General features: G+C 44.4%; 1 protein-coding gene across 1 annotated transcript in view; it reads right to left on the reverse strand.

The window, feature by feature from the left end:
• ADGRF5 (adhesion G protein-coupled receptor F5) overlaps positions 1-23,388 on the reverse strand; it is a 70,652-nt gene that overhangs the window by 43,392 nt on the left and 3,872 nt on the right. The window contains exons 2-3 of the mRNA XM_054722436.1: positions 11,632-11,757; positions 4,871-4,925 (exon numbers count right to left, since the gene is read on the reverse strand). Of these exons, the coding sequence (XP_054578411.1) occupies positions 4,871-4,925; positions 11,632-11,733 (157 nt within the window). The 5' untranslated portion in view covers positions 11,734-11,757. The remainder of the gene's footprint in view (positions 1-4,870; positions 4,926-11,631; positions 11,758-23,388) is intronic.

Raw genomic sequence — 23,388 nt, forward strand, 5'->3', positions numbered from 1 at the left:
GGGTTTGATACACAGTGGGGGTGCATTCGGGAGGCAACTGACCAATGTTTCTCTTTCACATCGATGTTTCTTCTCTCTCTCTCTCTCTCTCTCTCTCTCTCTCTCTCTCTCTCCCTCTTCCTCTCTCTCTCTCTCCCCCCTCCTCTCTCTGTCTCTCTCCCTTCCCCTCTCTCTAACTAAAATCAGTAAAATATCCTTGGGTGAGAATTAAAAAAGAAAAAGTAATGATTCCATTCTTTGCCAATGTCTGCTGGTAGTTCAAGCAAAACTTGCTATTTCAATTAAGTCTCACCTTGGAGAGTGTTAAACAAACAAACAAACAACACGAATCAGAGAATGAAAGAAAAAGCACTCCAGGTATTAAAGGTCAACTCTGAAACAAAACTCAAACACCAGGCTGAGAGCATCTAGCCTTCTCATCTTGCTCCGCCACCACCAGGGCCTGCTCCGAGCACAGCATGCCACCTATTATCACAGGAAGGATTAAAGCCATGAAAACCCTCAAATCTGTTTCTCAACCTGGAAAATGTATAGCCTTTTCTGGACCCAGATCAAAAGGGTCCACACACCCGGGCTGCCAGGGCTGCAGAAAGGCACAGGCGGCCAGCAGCCCAGCGAGGTAGGAGCCTCGCTCCCACTGACTAGGTGCAAAGGTAAGCACCTCCCGCACAGGGTTAGGACATCCTGGATCTCTTTTTCTGAAATGTTGTCTCCAACCGATCTTTCCTTTCGAAGCTGAATTAAAACCAATGAGGACTCCTCAGCCCAGGGCTGAAGATACATTCCCAGTCAAACTTGGAATGAAACCCGGTGTGGACAATTTCCTAAATGGACATAGGGGACATATTTGTGTGACTTCTCACCAGTAGCTTTGACTTTCAGCCCCCTATGAAGATTACCCTTAAGACTAAATTTCAAGTTTGTTGACAAACCTCCAAAATAAGATTTTCATTCCCACTCCCATTTCTACCTGTGGCCTCCACATCCCCCAGGCACCCAGGTTTGTGCTCCTGGAAGGTCACCTGGCCCATCCCTTCCCTTCACCCCCACAGCAGATCTGTCTCCAGGTCCTTTTGTCCACTTCTCAAAATGCCATTCACAAGGGCTCCCTTTGCTCCTTTCCTGTCTCACCCCAGGGGCCGGAGCCAATGACGGGCTACACTGCTGAGCCTCCTCGCTGGTCTCCTGGGCAGGCACTCACCTCCTCATCCAGTTCACGCAGCCAAACCATCTGGCTGGCTTTTCCTTCAGATGGCTTCCATCAGTCCCTCTTCTCTGCCAGCCTCTCAGTCTAGAATCTACTTCTTGGTGTCATCAGGACATAATTCTGATGCTTCCTCCCTTTCTTATTTCTCTCTGGTTTATAGGCAGATGTGCACTCATTCCTGCTCCGGCCTCTGGGGCTTCTGTGCAGGCTTCTCTTCCCAGCAGAGTCTTGAAACAGTTTTCCTAAAGTGCTGACTCCTGTGTGATGGCATCCATCCTGACTCTAGTGGTTACATGGGAAGTTCTCTGAACCAGGGCTATTTCAGGCTCTTTCTAATACAGTATTGTTTTTATAAGTAAATTAGTTGACTTTGTTTTTAGCAAAAAAAGTATTGAAACAAACAAAAACAAATAACCCCCCAGATAACTCCATTAACATTTTTAAAAATAATATGTACACAATATTATTTATTCCCCTCCAAAACTCTATAATACAGTGGTTCTCAACCTTTCTAATGTCGCAACCCTTTAATACAGTTCCTCATCTTGTGGTGACCCCCAACCATAAAATTATTTTTGTTGCTACTTCATAACTGTAATTTTGCTACTGTTATGAATCGTAATGTAAATATCTGTGTTTTTCGATGGTCTTAAGCTCTACAGCAACGGTTCTCAACCTGTGGGTCGTGATATATGTGTGTGTGTGTGTGATATAAATATATATCAAGGGCTCAAGAAGTTATATAACTGAACAAAATGACTTAGGAAAAAGTCCACAGTGTTCTCATAATAAATATGAGTATTGATCCCATCTTTAAAGACAATTCTATCCCAAGCTCTAAAAACTTGGTCCAGTGTCTCAAAAGAAAATTCTTTTTGAGAATTTTCTTTCTCTCAGAGCCATTGTTTCAGCCTTTCTGGCATTAAGGCTCCAGAAAGGGTGCTGAGCATTATACGTGAAGGAGAATACTTCTCTGAGAATCGGAGCGCAGTGCTTTCAGCCCGCTAACTTCACACCCAAGCAGAACCGACACCTCCGTGTGGCATGTGCCGCATGTAACCCTCCTATTGCTTCCTCTCATAGTCACACACTTAATTGCAACTCACGTTTCAAGTATCTGTTGCATTGTGCCTCTCCTTCTTCCCTTCCTTCCTTCCTTCCTTCCTTCCTTCCTTCCTTCCTTCCTTCCTTCCTTCCTGTTAATCCTCACCCTAGGATATTTTTCCCATTGATTTTTAGAGAGAGTGGCAGGAGGGGGAGAGACAGAGAGAAACATCGATGGGAGCCTGCAACCGAGATACATGCCCTTGGCCAGGAATGGAACCTGAGACCCTTCAGTCCGCGGGCTGATGCTCTATCCACTGAGTCAAACTGGCCAGGGCTCCATGGCCATTTCTTATTTCAGTAATTTAGTAAAAGTACCGAGGCCAATCCATCTCCTGCAAATGGCGAGTTGAGTGATTAACAAATCCCCAAGGACTCTGGAGGCGTGAGAGCACAGAGGACCACATGTAATAAAGGAAAAGAGGTTTTCATGGTGATTTATCATCATCATGAGAGTTTTTAATGAAAGCACGTCTGGAAAAATTGTGGAATGTCAAACCCTTAGATGTGGAAGCGGTTTCCTCCCCAAGGGCTAACCTCTCGTGCTGTTGCCATGGGTCACAAACAGCCACAGGAAGTGCAGGAAGATGTTACTTTTACAGCTGTGGGTCCCCCACTGCCCCTGGGGAAGCGGGCAGCCAAGACCTAGAAGAAGCTGGCAGGAACATGGAGCTAAAACTCACCCTCCAATAGTTTGATTTTAAAAAGAAGAGTCTTTCAAAGTGCTGCATGGGGCACCTGTGGCCCTGTGCCTGTCAAAGGGGGCAGACATAATGATGCTCTTTTTATTTTATTATTTTAATTTTTTTCGTTAATCCTCACCTGAGGATATTTTTCCATTGACTTGTAGAGAGAGTGGAAGGGAGGGGGAGAGACAGAGAGAGAAACATTGATGAGAGAGAGACATCGATTGGTTGCCTCCTGCACATGCCTGAACCAGGGCCAGGGATCAAGCCTGCAACCGAGGTACATGCCTTTGACCAGAATAAAACCTGGGACCCCATGCTCTATCCACTGAGCCTAACGGGCTAGAGCCATAATGATACTCTTTTTAAAGCACAGAAAGTGCCCTCTGCACTGCAGACCACTTCAAGCAAGGAGGGCAGAAAAGGGGAGTGGGGAATCCCATAGGGATAGGAAACAAGGCTAAAACAGAAGCAGAAAGAGAAGATAAAAGAAAAGAAAAGAAAAATAAGGGAAGGAAAAGAAAGTTATCAGCGGTATGACCTTCCAATGAGGGTTTTGAGAGCTTGATAAAATGTGGTCAAGTCCTAGTTTCACAGAGTGGGGTCTGGTTGCTGCGCTGTGAGGGCTCTAACAGACACCTCCACCCTGACCTCTGACAAGCCTACTCCCTTCGGCAGCCCAGCCAGTCTTTCAGACCAGGAGACTGAGCAGAGCGAGTCACAGCACATCTGGAGAATTATCCCCTCACAATGCTATAGGTAAGAAGTTCCACCTTCTACACAGTTGCTGTAGCCACAGGCCAGCAGACTCCACAATAGGAACGGATCCTCTGAACTCACACAGGGGCAGCTATACAGAGACGGAGCGGAAGACATCACCGTGTCTGAGTTTCTCAGAGTTCAGGGGCGCTCATGTCTACTAGGGATGACAAACAGGAAGCAGAATGACAAAGCATTGGGACACTGTTGTGCTACGGGAATGTATCAAGGGCAGTGGGAACCCAGAAAGCAGCCCCACCCTGTCTGGGATTCGATGCAAGACCTTACATGGCAGGAACCCCTGTGAATTGAGACTTAAGTCAGAGTCCCTTGGACAAGCAAAGGGGGGTGGTGGGCAGGGCACTGGCTGTGTGAAAGGGAACAGGAATAGAACATGTGGGAAAGGCAGGCAGGGTCCCTCCAGTAAGAACCAAGCAGGTAATTGGATTTTATCTTCAAGGCAATTGGGAGCCCATGAAGAATTTCATTCAGGGAAAGAAAATCATCAGGATGATGCTTTTGAAAGGTTCCTATGAGAAAAGTAGGAGAATCTGGTTCGAGGAAAAACCAGCCTGTAGATGTACGCTGACACCCGCCCAGGTCCTGCATGTGGGACCGGGCCCCAAGGATCATGTACACGTAGGTGTTTATAGCTCTCACTGCCCTCAACCCTGCAAGGGGCAGAGCCCTCTATTTTCCAGACCAGCTTTTGAAATTTAGTGGGAAAATTAGAGTGGGAGACAGAGGAGAAGGACTTGAGTCTAGTGGGTAAGTGGATCCAGAAAATAAAGTGATAAGTGAGAATCAAAGAGGTTTAAAAAAACACAAAAAAAAACGGCAAAAGGAAAGGCTGCAGGGTTGAGAGTGGAGAAGGAGGCTTTTGGAGGCGGAGGGCAGCAGAGGAGATGGGCACAGGCGGTGGGAGGAGCAAGGGCATCGGAATGTTGCTAAGATTCCTTTAATGCCATTTGGTAGAGAATGGCGTGTTTTGTATTTTTTTGTAATTACTTCTAGATATTGAGACTGAATTGTAGATCACACTGTTTGGAAAAGTTAGAGCCAATATCATTTAATTGACTCACTAGAAGTGATTGACAAGAAAGAGTTCACATACCCGCTCGTTTCTGCCTCAGTGGCTCCTCCTCTGCTAGTTCATGCTCCTGGAGACTCTGAAAGAACATTTTAGAAAATTGTCAATTAGTGGTAGAGACGTCTTTCCTCTACGGCGTTCTGCTCCCATGCCCCACGCGTTAGGGCTGAGTTTAGGGCTGCAGATTCGGGGTTAGCACCTTGTACCCAGTGAGTGAGAACGGGGTGAACAGCAACTCAGGGGTGGGGAAAATGCCATGGACCTGACTCTGTACTGTGACCTGAGAATTCACTTTCTATAGACCAGTCTCTAGCTCCAGGAGCGGACGACATCACCGCGTCTGAGTTTCTCAGGGTTCTGCAGTTTGAGTCCTGTCAAGAAGTATAAATCATGGTGTTCTCAACTTGCGCTAATTGCCCAGGCCTAGAACCCTGACTCATTCCTTTGGCCTTTTCGACAAGTCTCACGGCCTCTTCCTGGCACTCCGCCTGTCCCCACGGGGAGTATTCCTGCAGCATTAGGGCCATTTAGGTCGTCCATGCTTAGGAGTTATTCTCTCCCTCCCGGCTCCTTTTTCTCCCGATGGTTGCTTTCTGTGGCAGGGCCTCAAGAGCGAGCTCCAGAGTCAGACTGCCTGGGTACAAAGCTGTGCCACTGACTAGCTATGTGACTTTGAGGAACTTATTTGTCCTCCCTGAGCCTCAGTTTTCTTTTCTGAAAAAAAGAATAATAATAGTACTGACCTTATAGAATTGTTATGAGAATTAAGTGAACTATAATGTGGCACATAGTAAGCGCTTAATAAATGTTAATTACATGACAAAGCACAATAGTTAAAAACAAGGACTCTGCAGACATTGACTTCAAATCTGAGCCCTGCCACAAAATGGCTGTGTGACCTTGGGCAAGTTACTTAACCTCTCAGTGCCTCACCTATAATATAGGGATAAAAGTACTCACCTATAATATAGGGATAAAAATAGCTTGCGTCAGGAGATTGTCAAATGCTTAATAAATCGACAGCACTGAAACGAGTTTTGGTGACATAGTAAATGCTATTCTGAGACAGGGCTCATTGTTCTGGGGCCACCTTTCCCATGGACCACGGACTTCTCTTTCTGCACACGGCCTCTTGCTGCATCTCTGTAAAGCTCATCTCCTGTCATCATGTGGCTTCTGGTTTAAGAACTGACATTGATTGGCTTTCCTGTTGGGATCAATGCCAGCTCCACAGCTGGTAACCACACCTTGATCTGAAACAGGTCTCTTAGCTCACCCCTGCCTGCAGGTGGATTTCCCTGTGGATGTTCTTCCCAATCCAATAGAAAAGCCCTGCCTTTATAAGGTCTCCCCAGACAACCCCGCCCACAGAGGTGTGTTCTCTCCCATGAACGCTACACACCTAAGAGCCTCACCCAAGGCAGAGCTCGTTCTGCTATCTGCGTTGTCTACTGTTATTTTCTAGTTATCTCACATCATAACAGTAACAAAAGTAATAATTCCTAAGATGTGTTCAACACCCCGTGCCAGACACTATTAAGCACTCGATGTATGCTGACTTATTTAATTCTCATAACAGCCTCTGGTACTGCCATGTCCCACATTTCACTGATGAGAAAACACAGGCACAGAGAGGTCAATAACTTGGCAAAGGTCACACAGCCCTTAAATAGCAGAGTCAGGATTTGAACCTAGCTAGCCTGGCTCCAAGTCTGCAGTTGTCCACACAAGCATCATTTAATCAGGAGATTCTCCAGAAAACTGTGGGTTTGTCTCAGGGACCCACTTTGTCTTTTCCTTGCACTTTTTCTCTATTGCCTCTTCCCACCCCCTTTCTTTCCGATGACAAGTGTTAACATCCTTGGGAACTGGGGAGAACCTATACCTGACAGTTCATAAATGTTCTTGAAGAGTGACTAGAGCAGTGATGGGTGACGACTGGAAGTTTAGAAGCTCAGATGCTCCTTCGCTCGCCGTGAGGTTATGTCAGCTTCACTGAATATGAGGAACCAACCCAAGAAGGAGGAGCGTCCACACCCAGGGCTGGTTCCTGCCGGCTTCCCCTGGAGCCTGTGTTGGCCCTGTGCCCAGGCGGAGGGGAAGGGTCTTCCGCTGCATTCCAGCCTCCCTCCTCCCTGGGGCCTGGCCGTGGGGCGTGGGGCGTGGGGGCCATCAGAAGCTTCCTCGGTCCACACTTCATGGGCTGCGGTTGGGAGACTCAGCCCGGGAAAAGGTGGCCACTGGCAGTGACCTTTGGTCAGCTGTCCCCGGTGGAGATGTTATTTTCTCATTGCCCAGTGGGGCTAAAGATTGGTGCTGGCAGTCGTCTGCTAAGATGAAGATACATTTCAATGCTCTCATGCAAAGTATTTGAAACCTTTGTGAGCATAAGGGTAACTTGCCTCTCCTCTCTGCCATCTGATTTAGCCGGTCCGGTGTGTGTGTGTGTGTGTGTGTGTGTGTGTGAAGAAACCTGCCTTTTTCACCGCATATCCCCTCATGTGAGGCCACCCTTTGAGAAACGCTGCTTCTGAACTAGTTCCTGAATCTGTGGTGATGGTCGGGACTTTTCAGGGAACATGCCTCTCTATTGTCCAATGAGGATTCACAACTTCTTGTGAGAATAACCTACGTTTTATTGTGAGCCCTGCAATCATTGGGAGGAACAGAGAGAAAATATACTGAAAGCAATAAAACCTCCCAGGAGCTCCCCCGTGGTAGTGGTCGCTCTCCCAGGTTTGAGAAGGAGCAGAGGACTGGCCGCCAGGTCTCGGGACCTGGGCTTCAATGAGGCAGATGCTGGAGTCTCACCTGGAACTGAATCCCACCACCACTGCTCTTCCTGGTGGGAAAAGCCATGCTCACTCTAAGCCTCGGCTTCTTACGCTGTGGAAGACACTGAGCTGGGGCACACCAGACGCGTGTGAAGTCTCTAGCTGTGGTGTGTGTCCGTGTGTCCAGCTGGCCTGGGGCTCATGGGGGATGGGGGCAGCTTTGTCCTCTTGAGTGCTCATATCACCCCAGTTCTAGGACCTCTGAGACTCCAGAACTTGCCATTTTTCTTAAACTTTGGGTGTCGAGGACTCATGAGGGAACATAGATCCTGCCAGGGGCTCCCACTGCTGAGATGAATGTTTACTTCGGACAAGATAACAGAGCCTCCAGCCGGGCCTCCCTCGGCTTGCCCTCCTAGAAGTACCCAGACAAGTGTCTGAGCGACACTGGCCAGCTCCTCCAGAGGGGATCTCCTGACGGCCAAGCTTCAGCCAGCAGACACGAGGTCAGCGATTCCAGGAAACGCCCCACCTGTTCCACATGACTTTACAAACAACCACAGAGGTGGGGCAGTGCCTGAAGAGGGTGTAGATAGTCAGTCAGGAATAAGAGGTGAATTTTATGTGTAGAAAGAAAATTCCCATGGAACCTGATGATAAGGGGTCCTCAAAGGTCACTGCTGTCGCCAGATCTCACTCCTCCATGTCAAGGCCCTGTCCCTCACTCCTCTTTGACTTGACCTGGAATCCCAGATTTAAGATCTTTGCCTCAATCTATATATATAAAAGGTTAAGCGACCATCTGACCATCCAACCAGTAGCTATGATGCTCACTGACCACTAGGGAGCAGACACTCAACGCAGAAGCTGCTGAACTGCAGTGACTTGGCAGCTGCGGTTCTCAGGTGACACACCCAGAACCAGAGAGGAAGGAACTCTATTCTGGGGTGTGTCACCCGAGAACTGCCCTCTCACAATCTGGGACCCCTTGGGGGATGTCAGAGAACCAGTTTTGGCCTTATCCCCCCAGGCCAGGCTGAGGGACCCCACCTGCCGGAGGGACCCCGCTCACTCCACAGACGACCTTTGAGCTGAGCCGTGGCGCACCCCAGGTGTGGCTGGTCAGGGAGGGACCATGGGAGGTTGGCTCCAGTGTGTGTCTGGCCCGTCTCACCCAGTCCCTCCCCGCTGGCCACCTTCTAATTAATTTCCTTTCAATGTGCATGAATCCGTGCACCCAGGCACTAGTATTAAATAATTATCTCAACAAGGATCCTGTTGGAATGTCTCCTCGCACAAGCATATTAATTAACACAGGTTTATTTGTACTAGAATAGTAAAAATAACTACTAAATCTTAAGTACTTGTTCTGTGTTTGTCACTGTGCTAAGGCATACATGTGTGCGACATTTAATCCTCCCAACCAACTGATGAGGAGATACTATTTATTCTCATATCATGTAGGGGAAACGGGTTAAGGGAGATAAAGAAAAGTGACTCTTTCCAAAGCTAGTGAGGGTCAGAGCTGGGCTTCAGACTCAGGGCTGAGGCCACAGTTGAGAGTGGACAGCCTTGCTGCTGAAAGTGTGCTCCCTGGGACAGGGGTAAGTGCAACTTGTCAGAAATGCAACATCCGGGGCCCCACCCCAGCCTTCCTGAGTTGAAATCTGCTTTTTAAGAAGGTCCCCAGGTGAATTCATGTGCACATTGAAGTTTGAGAAAGTACATCATCCACCTCAAAAGCCCACCACCCCTATTTGCACACCCATGTTTATAGCAGCTTAATTCACAATGACCAAGAGGTGAAAGCAACCCATTGATGGATACAGGAATAAAGAAAAAGTAAATATAAGTCAGTGGATCATTATTCGGTCTTAAGAAAGGAAGGAAATTCTGATGCATATTATCACATAGATACATTTTTAGGACATTATGCTAGGTGAAATAAGCCAGTCATCAAAAGACAAATACTGTGCAATTCCACTTATAGGAAGTGCTTAGAATAGTCAAAATTATAGAGACAGGAAGTAGAACAGTGGTTGCCAGGTGCTGAGGGAAGGGGACAATGGGGAGCTGCCATTTATAAGGTATAGATTTTCAGTTTTGCAAAATGAAAAAGTTCTGCAGATTGGTTGCATGACCATGTGAGTATATTTAACAGTACTGAACTACACACTTAAAAATTGTCAAAATGGTGAATTTTATTTCAAAAGCTATAATTGTGGGGTTTTTTAAAGCTCATCACTATGCATTTAACATGATAGAAGGCCAGCCAAGGAAGCTGGGTAGCAGCTTAGAACAAAGTAAGCTGATAAGAAGGGCTCAAGTGTACCTCTCCTATAGGGGTCTTTGGCCTTTGGGCTGTATGAAGATATTATATCTTGAATGCAGATCTAGTGAGAAAGTAGGGGGGGTGCTTTTAGAGGGAGGGGACCTTCCAGGAAGATCAAGTTCAAATTCTACTAGCAGCTCTTGGAGGTGAGGGGATTATCCCCTAACAGCCTGGGCCACCAGGCAGATGGAGAGGCTTTGTTAGGGCCTCTGCAATGAGGGCCAACCTAGCACAATGGGAGGGCACTAGGACCCTGGAGCAGAGGTAAAGCTAACCCCATTGCTGTGATCCCCTCATGCTTTGGCTTTCTCCCCACAGGCCTGGGGTAACTAGAGCTCTGCACTGACCCTGTGAATCCACAGGAACTGTAAGCATCTCCCTCTGTACCATATATGCGCACACTGCTGCACAAAATCGTCAGGGTCACACTCTGCACACAAAGTATACCGCCCAAGTCATGAGAGACATAAAAATAAAAAAATAAAAAGATAGAGAAAACCTAGGTGAAATGATGAAAGACATGAAAACAGAAAATAGGAAATACATAAAGTCATAAAACAAAATCCTGAAAGTAGGACCAAGCATTTTAAATATGGCATTAACGTGAATAAGTTATACACACAATCAAAGTCAGGTTTACTCAGATTTGATTTACATGGAAAAAAAAAAAGCCTTAAACACATGTTGTTTATAAAAGAACTATTAAAGCAAAGTGATATATTAAAAGCTAAACAAAAAATAAAGGACAAAGATCAGGCGAACACAATACAAAGACAGGATGGACAACGAATTAAAAGCATGGCAAAAAGAGATATCTCCAATGCTAAAATCAACCAATGAAGCCATAACAGACTAAATAGAGTAGCACTAAAATATCTTCTTAAAAAATCAGCAGGGAAAACAAACACTATAGTAGAAGAAATAATAATAGCAAACAGTGCTACAGTATTCAATATGTGCCAGGCACCGTTCTAAGGCAGCTTATAAATATCAACTAATTTAAGTCTCCCAGCAGTCATAGGAAATCAGTGCCATTATTATCATTGTTTTATAGAGGAAGAAGCTGAAACACAGACAGAATTACATTAATCTCCTAAGATTCATTACCCCTAACATACTCTATCTCTGGTACATGGAGTAAGCTAAGGAAGGAATAACCCAATAATGTCCAAAAGAAAAAAATAATAATAATAAGACAGCACTTATCACCCCTTTAGTTAAGAAAAACTCCCATTAACTTTCCAAAGACAAAACTACCTGGATAATTTGTCAACAAAAAGCTTGATGATATCTCTGCCCCTTCAGCTATCCCAGTCTGTGATGGTCACACACAATGAACACCTTTCGAAATGTGCTATAATCTGATGCTCAAGTTAAGATGAATCCTTGGAGAACACCCATTCTTTTCAATCCTCAAAATCTGCCTTACAGTCACTGTTGTCAGTTTCACAGAGTACAGCTTCAGGCCTAGGGGTGGCAGTTTAGTTAAAAAGAGAAGACTGGGGGATTTCACAGCAAGACAAGTTGTCACCCATGAGTAGATACACTACTGTCCATTTAGGTTTACCCCCACTTTCTCACAGACCCTAAAATTTTTTAAAGCCATTTCCGTCTGTGATATTCCCAGGATCTCAGAAAAATGTGACAAGGAAAAATACAGCAGACATGGATTTACTCACCAAAGGATGAACAATAGACTCTATATTCCAGGTCGCTGTGACTTGGGAAGAATAAATCACAAGGATCACGAAGCACAATGTGGTTCTCCCTGGATGTTTCATTTCTTCAAGTTTGAGTTGCTTTGCCTGAAATGGAAATGTGGTGGTTTAGAGAGAGAGCAAGTTATTTATAAAACATGGAGAGAACCTGCAAACCCTATCTCAAAGGTCACACGACAAAGGACCTTTTCCGCAGAGAAAGGAGGTATGTTAAGGTATCTACTCTTGAGAACAGCCTCTGCTCCAGACCTTTGGGCGAGGAAATGTGAGGCAGGATGCGGGTTGGGGAGGACGGGCAATGGTACCTGTAAATAGGACAAAGGTGGCAGACTTTGGGGTACTTTTTTTTATACATGGTGAAGGAGAGAGATAAGGAACAAGAAAAGAGAAAGAGGAAAAAGAGGGAAAATAAGAAAAAGGGAAAGACTATTTAGTACGAAATAATTTTAACCTTGGGATCCAGTACACATAATATATGAACAAAAGGATTAGAGATTAATACTTAACCTTTGCTATGTGCAACACTGATATTTTCAATTCTGGTCTATCCTTATTTTTTTCTTTTAATTTAATTTTTTATTAAATTTCCCATAGTATGGAAAATCCTAGACTTAAACCATAAAATTATAAGTTGCATTTTATAGTCTCATAGTAAGTAGTGTAGAATATTAACATTATAATATGCCCCATCCTATGTATTGATTTTTGTTGCCCCTTGCAAATTTTCTATTGCTTTTATTTTATTATTTGTTCTCTTCCTTATAATTTTATTTTATTATCATTTTTAAATTTATCTTTAGTGTTAAAAGTACTGACCCCCCCTCCACCTCACTCCCGCCCCCTCCCCAGGCCTTCCCCAAACTATTGTCCATGGGCTATGCCTATGTATTGATTTTTGATAGCTATCTTTTTTAAATGATGGTGATGAAAACAAAGTTTTTAGATGACCAGATTACTTACTATGGCAATTAAAAAGTAGACTATCAGATGGAAGAATCCCAAATCTCATGGGTCTGGGGACCAGGAGAAACTGCCTTGTGGAAATTTTTTCCTTACTGACTTTCCTATGTCCATGTGTTCTGAAAAGAGCACTGGACTAAGGAATGGGTAGGGATTAGGATCCAGGATTACTATAAACTAGCTGTGTTTCCTTGAATAAGTCGGTTATCTGAGTCTCAGTTGCCCCATCTGTGATAGGGGGATAATTACACCTCCTCTAATTCTCTCACAGACTTTTCTGAGACTCAAATGCAACTAAAAGCCATGAAGAGCTCCAGGGCCGCAGTCTGCTGTGGTTTTCACCCTGACTGCTGGTGGAATCCAGAGGGCAACCATCAGGAAGGGCAGTCCTTGGCCCAGGCGCTGCAGAGAGTGCCAGGCGGCCGTGGCCAAGATAACACAGAAATGACTGCCAACACTTACATGCCGGAGAGAATTGTGTTTCAATCACCAGCTGCCAGCTGCCTCCTTTTCCTTTTCCCCAGTAGAAAAGCGGGAAGTATAAGGCCTTGGTAAACTGACCCAATTGGCAAACCTGGCAATCAAATACATTTTTAAAATTCTGCAATTCAATGGTTTTTGGAAAATGCTTTGCAATTTGGGTTACAGGAACAGATATTTGAGATCAGATGCGTCTGCTGATGGGAAATCATAGCAACTCATTGCTCAGTTCTCTACCTGAGGTTTTTTCTCCTTTGTTGAAAGAATGTGGGCTTTTGTAGATAGTGGGCAGGCTGGTTCAGTGTGGTGATAGCAACTGTTCTCATGATGAATGGAGTATGTAGGAGGCAACTTAATTTTTTTCAGGCCCCAACTTAGTGTTGGCTGGTTCCATACTGAGGCAGTTAATCAGGGGATGAGACTTAATAAATGAATGGTTAATGAACCTCCCTTAATTTGCGACACCCATGGAGGGACTCAGGTATTAGAAGGACCCAAGCTGACTCCATATCTTTCCACCATTCTCCAATGTTGGCCTTTCGTTGAGTTAGCAAGAATTATAATGTCCCTAAGTGGCTACATCTTGTCCTTCTGCATAGGCCACCATCCACTACTGTCCACTGTCCCCATCTTCCCCAGCCTTCCCCAGGACAGCTCTTGACTAAATCAACATTGTTTACTTAAAGGAAGCATTTGGTGACAACAAAATCACAGGTCAATAGAAATAGAGAAGTAGGGAGGACCCACTGTGGGGAGGGGGTTCCCTGGATGCAGAAGAGTGATGACCGCTGTGTGCAGTCATCAGTCACACAGCACAGGTGAGGGGTTCGCCACCTGCAAGGAGAATGCCACCCCTTTGAGAGAGAGGTAATTTCAAAATATGTGACAACCAGTACGTCATGGGCCTGACCAATCAGAGCAGTGATACTGGCCGAAGATCAGGTCAGCTTTTGAGGTTGCTACTACATGTGGGGGGAAACCTGAAGACGCACTTGTCTTACCTAGCCCTCCAGCTCAAAGCTATTCTTGTCTGTGAGAAAGGCAGTAGAAGATCTTTCACTTGGCTAATGGAGGCAAAAATCCAAATTTATCCAGCGAAAAGTGAAGAGCATTATCGCACATTCACGGCAATGTGTCTTTGGTAGCGCTCCCTTAGTCATAAATCCCCGAGAGGTTCTTCTTTACTCCAAATTCCTGGAGTTAAGGACAGATAACCACTAAGAGATACAGAGACGAACAGCAAGAGAGAGAAAATGATCTGATATCACTCCCAATTTCTTTCTCTTTTAAAATGATAAGTCCTGAACATTCTGTACTAAAACTCACTAACCTATGTGAGCCGGCTGTGTCTTAGAAAAAACTGGGAAATATGATCTAACCCTATGGTGATGACCAACTTCCTGGCCTCCTCTGACTCTATTTTCCTGTCCCTGGAGTTAGGGAGAGGGGAGTCAAGCACCCTGACATCAGATGCCAGGAATAGTCGTCGGGATTCTCGGCAGCCGGCATTGGGAGGATGAGGGTCTGGTTCCTTGGAGCAGTCTCTAAGGACATTCTCCTGCAGCAGCTGTCATTGTGAAATGGGCCTGAAACACGCCAGGAAACCATTCCCCCAAAGCTTTGAAACCGCCAGTGCTTAAGATCAACTGCTCTTTTGGAAACGCTTCATCAGCCTGGACCTACCCAGACTTGGAGTAGGAAGAGGAGTAAATGGGTTTGTGTACTTTGTAAGTTCAAAGGCTGTTCACAAAATGATCACATCTGTGAGGTCATCATCAAATTGTGACTCCAAGCTATTTCTGAATAGGGCAGTAGTGGGATTCTTCCTGGTAATGATTTACTTCCTAAGCTCTACACAGCTCTGCCTTCCGGGCTCTCCAGCAATCCTTGGCCCCTCTCCCTGGGGAGTTAAGTCTTGTTACTCTCCTCTTGGGAACTAGGAAGGTAAGAGGGGAAAGATAACTCATGTTTGATCAGCCTCTGCCCGGTGCATTCCCCCCACTCCACCCCCCCCCCCGCCCCCTGTTTCCTCCAGCCCAGGGCTCTGCTCCTAGCTCCAGCCCAGCACATGGACCCTCCTCTAGCCTTGCCAGGTACCACCACCCAGGAAGGAAGTTTCCTGGAGCATTTTTGTAGCATCTGCGTCAGTGGTTTTTATCCCTGGCTGTGCATCAGAACCAACACCTAGGGAGTTTCTTTTGTTTGTTGTTTCAATATTATCCTAGAACAATTAAATCAGAATTTCTGGGGGGTGGGAGCTGAGAGTCGGTGTCTACCCCACCTGCTTCTGATACATGAGATCTCCAGATCCACATCGTCAACATTCCATTGCTCTTTCCACATTTCCCTGCACACCCCTGGTCCTTCCCATCACCAACCTCCTTCTACTAAAGAAACTATGTAGAAACAGAATCTTCAGGGGGATGCGTTTAAGAGGCAATCAATCAGCACTGGATGAATGAATAAATGGATGAATGGATGCAATCCAGTAGCCTATATGAGATATATAACAGAAGCCACCAATGGCTCATGGGACTGGTAACCATCACCCTTTGGGCTGCTTTGTGCCCTTTGAAATGGAGACAGCTGCCTCTGCTTATGCTGCTCTCTGCCTGAAATCCTCTTTTGTGAGCTTGTGTTCTATATCTCAAATAGCATCAAATGTGTTGGGCACTTCTGGACCAACGAATACAGGCTACTTTTTATTGGCCCAAAATTGTGCTATGCATTCACAAATTGAAATGACTCCTGGTACTTGCCCCCGAGAAGCTCTCAATCTTGTTGGGAAGACATGAAACATACAGTTAAAAAAATATAAACTAAAAGGAAGCAAGCTTGAAAGATACACTTTTACTAAATGCCTACTATATATCAGGCACAGTGCTAATAAATATGTCAACTCATTTATTTATCTCTCCCAATTAACTCTGTGAGGTAGGCATTTTAATCCTAACCCAGAGATGAGAAAATATTAAAGGCCCAGACAGGTTACAGAACCTACCCGGGCCACACAGCTAGTAGGTAGCAGAGTCAGATGCGCCCCCAAGTTGGCCTTTGGCCAAAGTGACTTGTAATGTGCACGTGATAAGCATGACAGGAGTTGAGGACAGGGGGACATTGGATGAGCTTTGGAGTGACCAGGGTCACTAGCCAGACCCTGAAGGATGGGCAAGACTTCAATGTCTAATGGAGAAAGAAAGAATTTCAGACAGAAAAGAAGCAGCGTAAGCAGAAGCAGCTCTGTTTCAAAGGGAACAAAACAGCCCAAAGGGTGATGTTTAGCTGTCTCATGAGCCACTTGTGCAAGTTCCCTTGAGCAGCTGTGACATGGGCTCAGCGTGGTCCTCAGGAGGACAGTGTTCTCCTGAGCAGAGCAATTGCAGCTCTAACTTGGAAAGAGAATGAATTTGATGGCCCCGGGCTCAGGTGATTCCCTCCCTCCTGTAGTGGAAAGAACAGCAGCTTTGACGCCAAACAGGCTTGTGTTCTGATTTCAGCTCCACCACTTAATAACTCGGGTCCAAACATTTAACCCCACTGAGCCTCAGTTTCCTGGCGTGAATGACGAGAGTTTCCTGACATGAATGACGAGGGTCACAGTACCCATTCTGCATAATTGTCATAAAGATTAGAGATCATGCCCAGGAAGCACAAAAGGGCTTGGTTATAGTTGGAATTTGATATGGGCTGAGTTGTGTCCTTCCAAAATTGATGTGTTGAAATCCTAAATCCCAATGCCCCAGAATGTGACCTTCTTTAGAGACAGGGTCTTTAAAGAGGTAATTAACTAAAATGAGGTCATTAGGGTGGACCCTAATCCAATATGACTAGTGACCTTATAAGAGGAGATTAAGACACAGATAAACCCAGAGGAAGAACCGTGTGAACACATCAGAGGAAGATGGCCATCTACGAGCCAAGGAGGGAGGCCTCTGAAGAAATCAACCCTGCCAACACCTTGATTTTAGAATTCTAAGCTCCAGAATGGTGTGAAAATTAATTTCTGATATTTAAGCCACACAGTCTAGCAAACTCATATAAAAATTTTTTAAATTACCTCTTTTAATTTTTTATCTTTTAAAAACGCTAAACATGGGGGGTGGGGGATGTTTGGGAGCTTTGGAGTGACCACGGTCACTTACTCTGGTCTGTTGCTTAACATTTATTGTTTATTCTGGATATGTTCTATGAAAATTGAAAAATTCATTCTTGGTATGTCTGGTCAGAGCATAAAAACATACCATCAGAATTGGAAGACAAGTTAGAATTCATCTCTAGTTCAAGCTTCCCAACCCCCTGACACACACACTTTAGTTTTTCAGATAAGAAAACTAAGGCCTAGCAAGATCTTTGTGTCTCAAATGCAACTGTGGGCTGACTCAGTCAGAACTCAAGAGATCAACCAAGGATTCTTAAAATTCTAGACAATACTATTATTCTAGAGTCAGGCAAGCTATTTATAATAGGATTGTGGATAGTAATTGTTAGTGATGATGATAATGATGATGATGATGATCCCTATCATTTACTGGGAGCTCACTATGCTCCAGGCATGGTGCTCAGCTCTCTCCAAGGCTTATGTCATTTAACCCTCTCAGCGATCCTATGGTACCACTAAATCATCACTGCTTTTCAGATATGGAAATGGAAGGTTAGAAGGAAGAATAACTCTACAAGGCCACATAGCTGATATGTGGTAGTGGCAAAATTAAAAAGCAAGCAGTGTATGCTACTGTGGAAAGGTACCATTTGGGCTATGAGATCTTCCTGGTGGGATAGCAAAAAGAATAAATGGAAAACTTTCTCTATACTAGACCAGGCAACTGGAGACATGAGTTCTAGCCCCACTTTGCCACTAATTAACTGTGTGACTTAGGGCAAGTCACTTTACCTCTCTGAGTCTGTTTTGTTGTCTGCAAATCCAGGGAATTGACTGCACTCAGTGATTTCAAAATTGGGGTATAAGAGTTGGCCTCTGAAGGCCCTATTACTGTTCAAAGAGTCTAAAATTCCTTATAATTTTTCAAATCCAGTGTAACCTCACTTAGGCTTCTGAACCTAATCATAACTATCTATTATATTTATCCAACCACCTTTGACAACCTACCTCTAACTATACGGTCTAGGCCTTCACTGCCTGCCATGCACACCATTGCAATGGCTTCCATTCCTTTCCTCTCTGCCCCATTGTCTACATGAGCACAAGGTTGATTTTCCAGATCTCCTTTTACCTTCTATTTAGCTCCCCATTGCCTTCAGAATAAAGACAATCACTTTCACTCATATCAAGGCCCTCTATGGCCTGAATTTTATTTTTCAGAGCTGGTATATTTAAAAAGCATCTATCATATTTTAATTACTGAAGCTGGCTGCTTTTCCATAATTTAAAATAGTGCAAGAGATGTTCAAGTGTTCATGCAAAGTAAAATTACAAAAACTAATACTTGAGAATTAATTTGGGTCACAATGGGGGGTAGTAATTATTATTGTCAAAGTATTTCTCAGTGTTTGGCAAAAACAAAATAATTCTGCCATTTACATGATTTGTTAATCTCTACTTTTACCTGCTCCTTAGCCCCAGAATAATCACTGCATACTCAAATTCTATCCACTCTTCAATGCCCAGGCAATAGATCCCATAATCTGCTCAGCTATAAACAGTACCCACTTCCTCTAAGCACCCACTTTATCTAGGTTCTCACCTTTCCTCCTCACATTATATTTACTGTTGTAAAGTATTATATGAAGCAAGTCTATTTATCCACTCATCCAAGTATTCACTGGACAAATATTTATAAAATTCTACTAAGTGCCAAGGTGCTTTGCTAAGTGCATGGAGAACAGCAGAAAACAAGAGAATGGTCCCTGTCCCCATGAAACTTAGAGTCTAATGAAGTAGATGAGCTTTATTAAAGCCCAGAGAGCCACACTGTAGATTACTCAGTTTATTGTTTAATTATGACTGTGAAAGTGCTACCAAGAAAGATAATCATAATACTAATATTTGCTTAGCATTCACTATGTACTAGACACTGATCTGAGCACTGACTGTGTGAAATTTTAATATATATATATGTGTGTATATATATATATGTATATATATTATTGATTTCAGAGAGGAAGGGAGAGGGAGAGAGAGATAGAAACATCAATGATGAGAATCATTGATCGGCTGCCTCCTACACGCCCCCACTGGGGACTGAGCCCACAATCCGGGCATGAGCCCTTGACCAGAATTGAACGTGGGAACCTTTAGTCCAAAGGCTGATGCTCTATCAACTGAGCCAAACTAGCTAGGGCAAAATTTTTAATCCTCACAACAATTCCTAGAAGTGATTCTAGGATAATATCTAATTTATAGTATTATGTCAAATTAACTGAGCCACAGAGTGGTTAACTTGCCCTAAATTGCACAGCTGGTAAGGGGCAAAGCCAGAATTTGAACCTTGGAAGTTTAACTCCAGAGGCCATCATTTTAACCTCTGTGCTGAACTGTCTAACAATCCTATTAAGAGAAGAATATGACCCAGCCTTGGGAATTTGTGGAAGGTATCCCAGAGGAAGTCTTTAATTGAGCTGAAATCTGAAACATTAGTTGGAGTGAGCTAAAAACAAAAGGGGCGGTTGGAGGGAGAAGATTCTAGGCAGAAAGAAGATCATGTGCAAAGGCTCTGCAGTGGGAAAACACGTGGCACAATCAAGTTCCTGTAAGCAGGTCAGAGTGGCTGGGACTCCTAAAGGAAGGAGAGTATTGCATGAGATGGGACCGGTAAGGTGAGCCGAAGCCAAGCCTTGTAATTGTAATCACAGGAGTGGGTAAGATTGATTAGGAAGACAGTAGAGAGAGCAGAGAAGAAGACCTACAACCAAGGCCCACAGAATTTCAACCATCAAAGGTCTGTTCAAGGAAGATGATTGCGTCAGGATGTTTGGGAATGAGAGACCAGAGAGGCAGGAGGGAAACAAGGCTAGAAGAAAGGCTGGAACCAGGGAAGGTCAAGTTTTCAAGGAGCAGAGTGTGGTCGACTATGTCCGACAGAGCTGAGAGGTCTGCTAAGGGGAGGACTGAGACTGCCCATTGGCTTTGGAGAGATACTATGTTCTTTGTAAGAAGGATCTCATTACCGTGACGGGGGAGGACATTATATTGGGAAAAGTTGCAGAGTGTAAGAGGTGAGAATTTGAAGGTGATGAGCACACAAAACTCAAGAAATCTGGTTGCCAGGTGGAAGAGACAAAGAGTGAGGATCATCCCAGGTATAAACTGCTTAACCTTGATGCCACACAGTTATACGCATGGCTTTCCTTTTAGAGAACTAACTGCATTGCATACTAGGACAATATCAAAAGAAGCCATGCCTCTTACTAAACCTTGGCCTGTGGCTGGCTAACTAGACAAGTTATTATATTCTTTGAAACAAGCCAAGGGCATATTTCCCTATTTCAAGGGTATAGACGTATACTCAAGGGGCTATGTTTTAAACAGGTATTTCTGAATCAAAATAGAGATTAGTGGAGAGATTGCAAATAGATATGCACATATACCATTCTACTAATAGATGATAATTTAAAGCAGAGTTTCTCTCAATGATGGATGATAATACCAAATTTCAAGAGGATTTTCATTGCAAATTTTAGGGTGATTATTATTCTTTGCTCATCTCCATGAGGCATAGGGTTGCAATAAGGACAGACTGTCATCAATACCACCCTTCTGAATTGCAGACGTACAGATGAAAAATCCTCAAGTATAACTTTAAGAGCTTGCCTTCATAGCTCTGTATTTTCAACCGCAGAGGTAATAGACTTATCTTTGCGGACCTTATTTAATTAGATGATTCATCCCTCACACATGCAGAACTATAAGCTAAACATTTATTTAACGCAAACCCGAAACACAATACCAATTAAAGACCTGCCTTGAAATGTTTTTTCTATTTCATTTTCCTTTGCCTTGAAATAAGGTCCTGCAGCAGCATTGTGTTGGGTCGCTCAGTGCTATCAGATTACAGAGGGACATTTGTTTGTACACAATGGGGTCAAGTTTTCCAAAACACACCACACATGTGTGCAGCCTTGATAACCTTTTATCCTTCTGTCCTTGTTGTAAATCTCTGGAAGATTTTAACCTTTAAGCAGAGATTGCCATCTTTATGAAAACACTGAGTTCCTTACTCTGATCTTATCTCATGTGTCTTGCTACTTTTCATTTACCATGGAGGGGTCTCCCTCAGCCCTGGCCAAACAATGCTGGGGTGCGTTCCAGTTGCCTCGGTGGGGAGCCTGTGGCTGGCTGCAGTGCTGCAGAGAGCATCAGAGGGCTTGGGTGTGAGGCCAAGCCTGACAGTTTGGTGGTTCTTTGTTCAAAAGATTCAAAATAATACTGGAGTATTTTCATAATAATCATAATGAACCAATCAGAGCTGTCTCTGTGCAGGAGCAGAGGCCTGGGGCTAGACAGTGGAGAGGTCTGTGGGAGGGTCCACGGTGGCTGAAACGGAGGTGTGGAGGGAATCCTCCAGGCTCAGGGCAGGAGTTACTGCATGGTTTAAAATATCCCAACTGTTTAATAATTAGTAGGGCCATCTTAGCTCCCTGTTTCTTCCTTTCACAGCCCTCGTCTGCTCCATGCCCCGAGACCAGGAGTTGGTATCCTTGACCACTGACTTCATGTCTCTGAAATTTTCATTTTGCTCTTAGGGATTTTGTTTGACTTTAAGAATGATGTATGTGCACTACTCAAAATGAAAGAAGTACTCTGAGAAGTCATGGCCATTCCATTATTTCCTTCATCTGGACATTCTCACTTTAGTTTTCACTTCATTATGAGAGTATTTTATAAAGACAAACCCAATAGCATTCTTCACTAGTCCTCCTACTCCTTGGTTTCTTATTGGTTTCTGACACCACGTAGTGCCTCCTCCTTCCCGGTGACCCCTGTTCCTCTCCTGAGTCTCATCGCTCCACTTTTTGCTCCTTTCCCTCCTCCTTCTGTGATTCTGTCCTCCTCATTCTACCCGTGCTTCACTGTGAACCTGCCAAAACCTCGCCTGGATCCGTGGCTTATCTCTCCTGACACCCTTTCTCTTAGGAACCTTGTCCACTACCACTGTTTCAATTAACAATTTATGTGACAATTCCCAAAACTGTATTTCCACCCGGATCTCTTTGCTAAGTAGTAGGAGCTTCTCTCCAACTGTGCTATTTCCAACTAAATCTAAATTCAACTCATCTAACACTGAACACGCCTCCTTCTCTCCTAGTGTTGTCTGCTAACCCACCTCTGCTCAGATTTACCAATGGCTGACTTCCTTCCCAGTTTCCTGGCTCACAATCCCCACAGGTGTCCTGAGACATAAGAATCGAGGGCACGACTGGGGGCACTAAGTCAAACCAGTCACTAAGTCCTGTTCATGACTCACTGCTGATGTTTGCTTTCCCTTGGCTACAACACTGGTTTGGACATTGTCATCTCACACCTGGATGACTGCAGGAATCTCCTCAATGGGCCCCCTCCCTCCTTTCTTCTCTGCCCTATAACCGATCATAGCACAGGCTGATTAATTTGTGTACAGCACTATTTTTCATAGATTGCTACTATACTACATTAAATCTCAAATGCCCAGAGAATATTTGAGCCAATTTACCTGGCAAGCATGATCACCACAACCTCATGTAAACCCAGATGTGCCACATTTTCCTCCATAGCACTTGGATACAGAGCAGGCTGACCTGCTCACAAGCTTATATTGTACCTTCCTTTGCAAAATATGCCATAAGTATTAATAATAACTATTGGTTGAATAGATTGCTATCTCTCAGCTTCTTCTATACTACTCTTGGCAACTGGACTGCTCTATTCCTCCTTTTTGAGCTTTACCTTACATAGTAACAATAATTACTATCATTTATCAAGCCCTTGTTCTGTGTCAGGCATTAGGCTCAGCACTGTGCATGCACTAAGCTCATTTAATTCTTCCAACTCTTTATTGTTAGAGCTACATTATCCCCACTTTTCAGGTGAAGAAACTGAGGTTTGGGTAAATGAAAGAACATACGCAGGTCACACAGTAAGTAGCTGAGTCTGCTGCCAAAGTCTGAACTCCTCACCTTTAGAGCATGCTGCCTCTTTTCTTTCCCAGCGATACATCTTTCTCCGGAATATACTGCGTTTCCCTCCTCAGATACTCCTCTGCCCCTGCCATGCAGGTCTTTCTACAGAACTGTTGTGGATTTCCAGCACAGCATGGTAATGAGTGCATGGACTCAAGTCAGACT

Source organism: Eptesicus fuscus, chromosome 10 (assembly GCF_027574615.1).
Source record: "Eptesicus fuscus isolate TK198812 chromosome 10, DD_ASM_mEF_20220401, whole genome shotgun sequence".
Classification (NCBI taxonomy): Eukaryota; Metazoa; Chordata; class Mammalia; order Chiroptera; family Vespertilionidae; genus Eptesicus; species Eptesicus fuscus.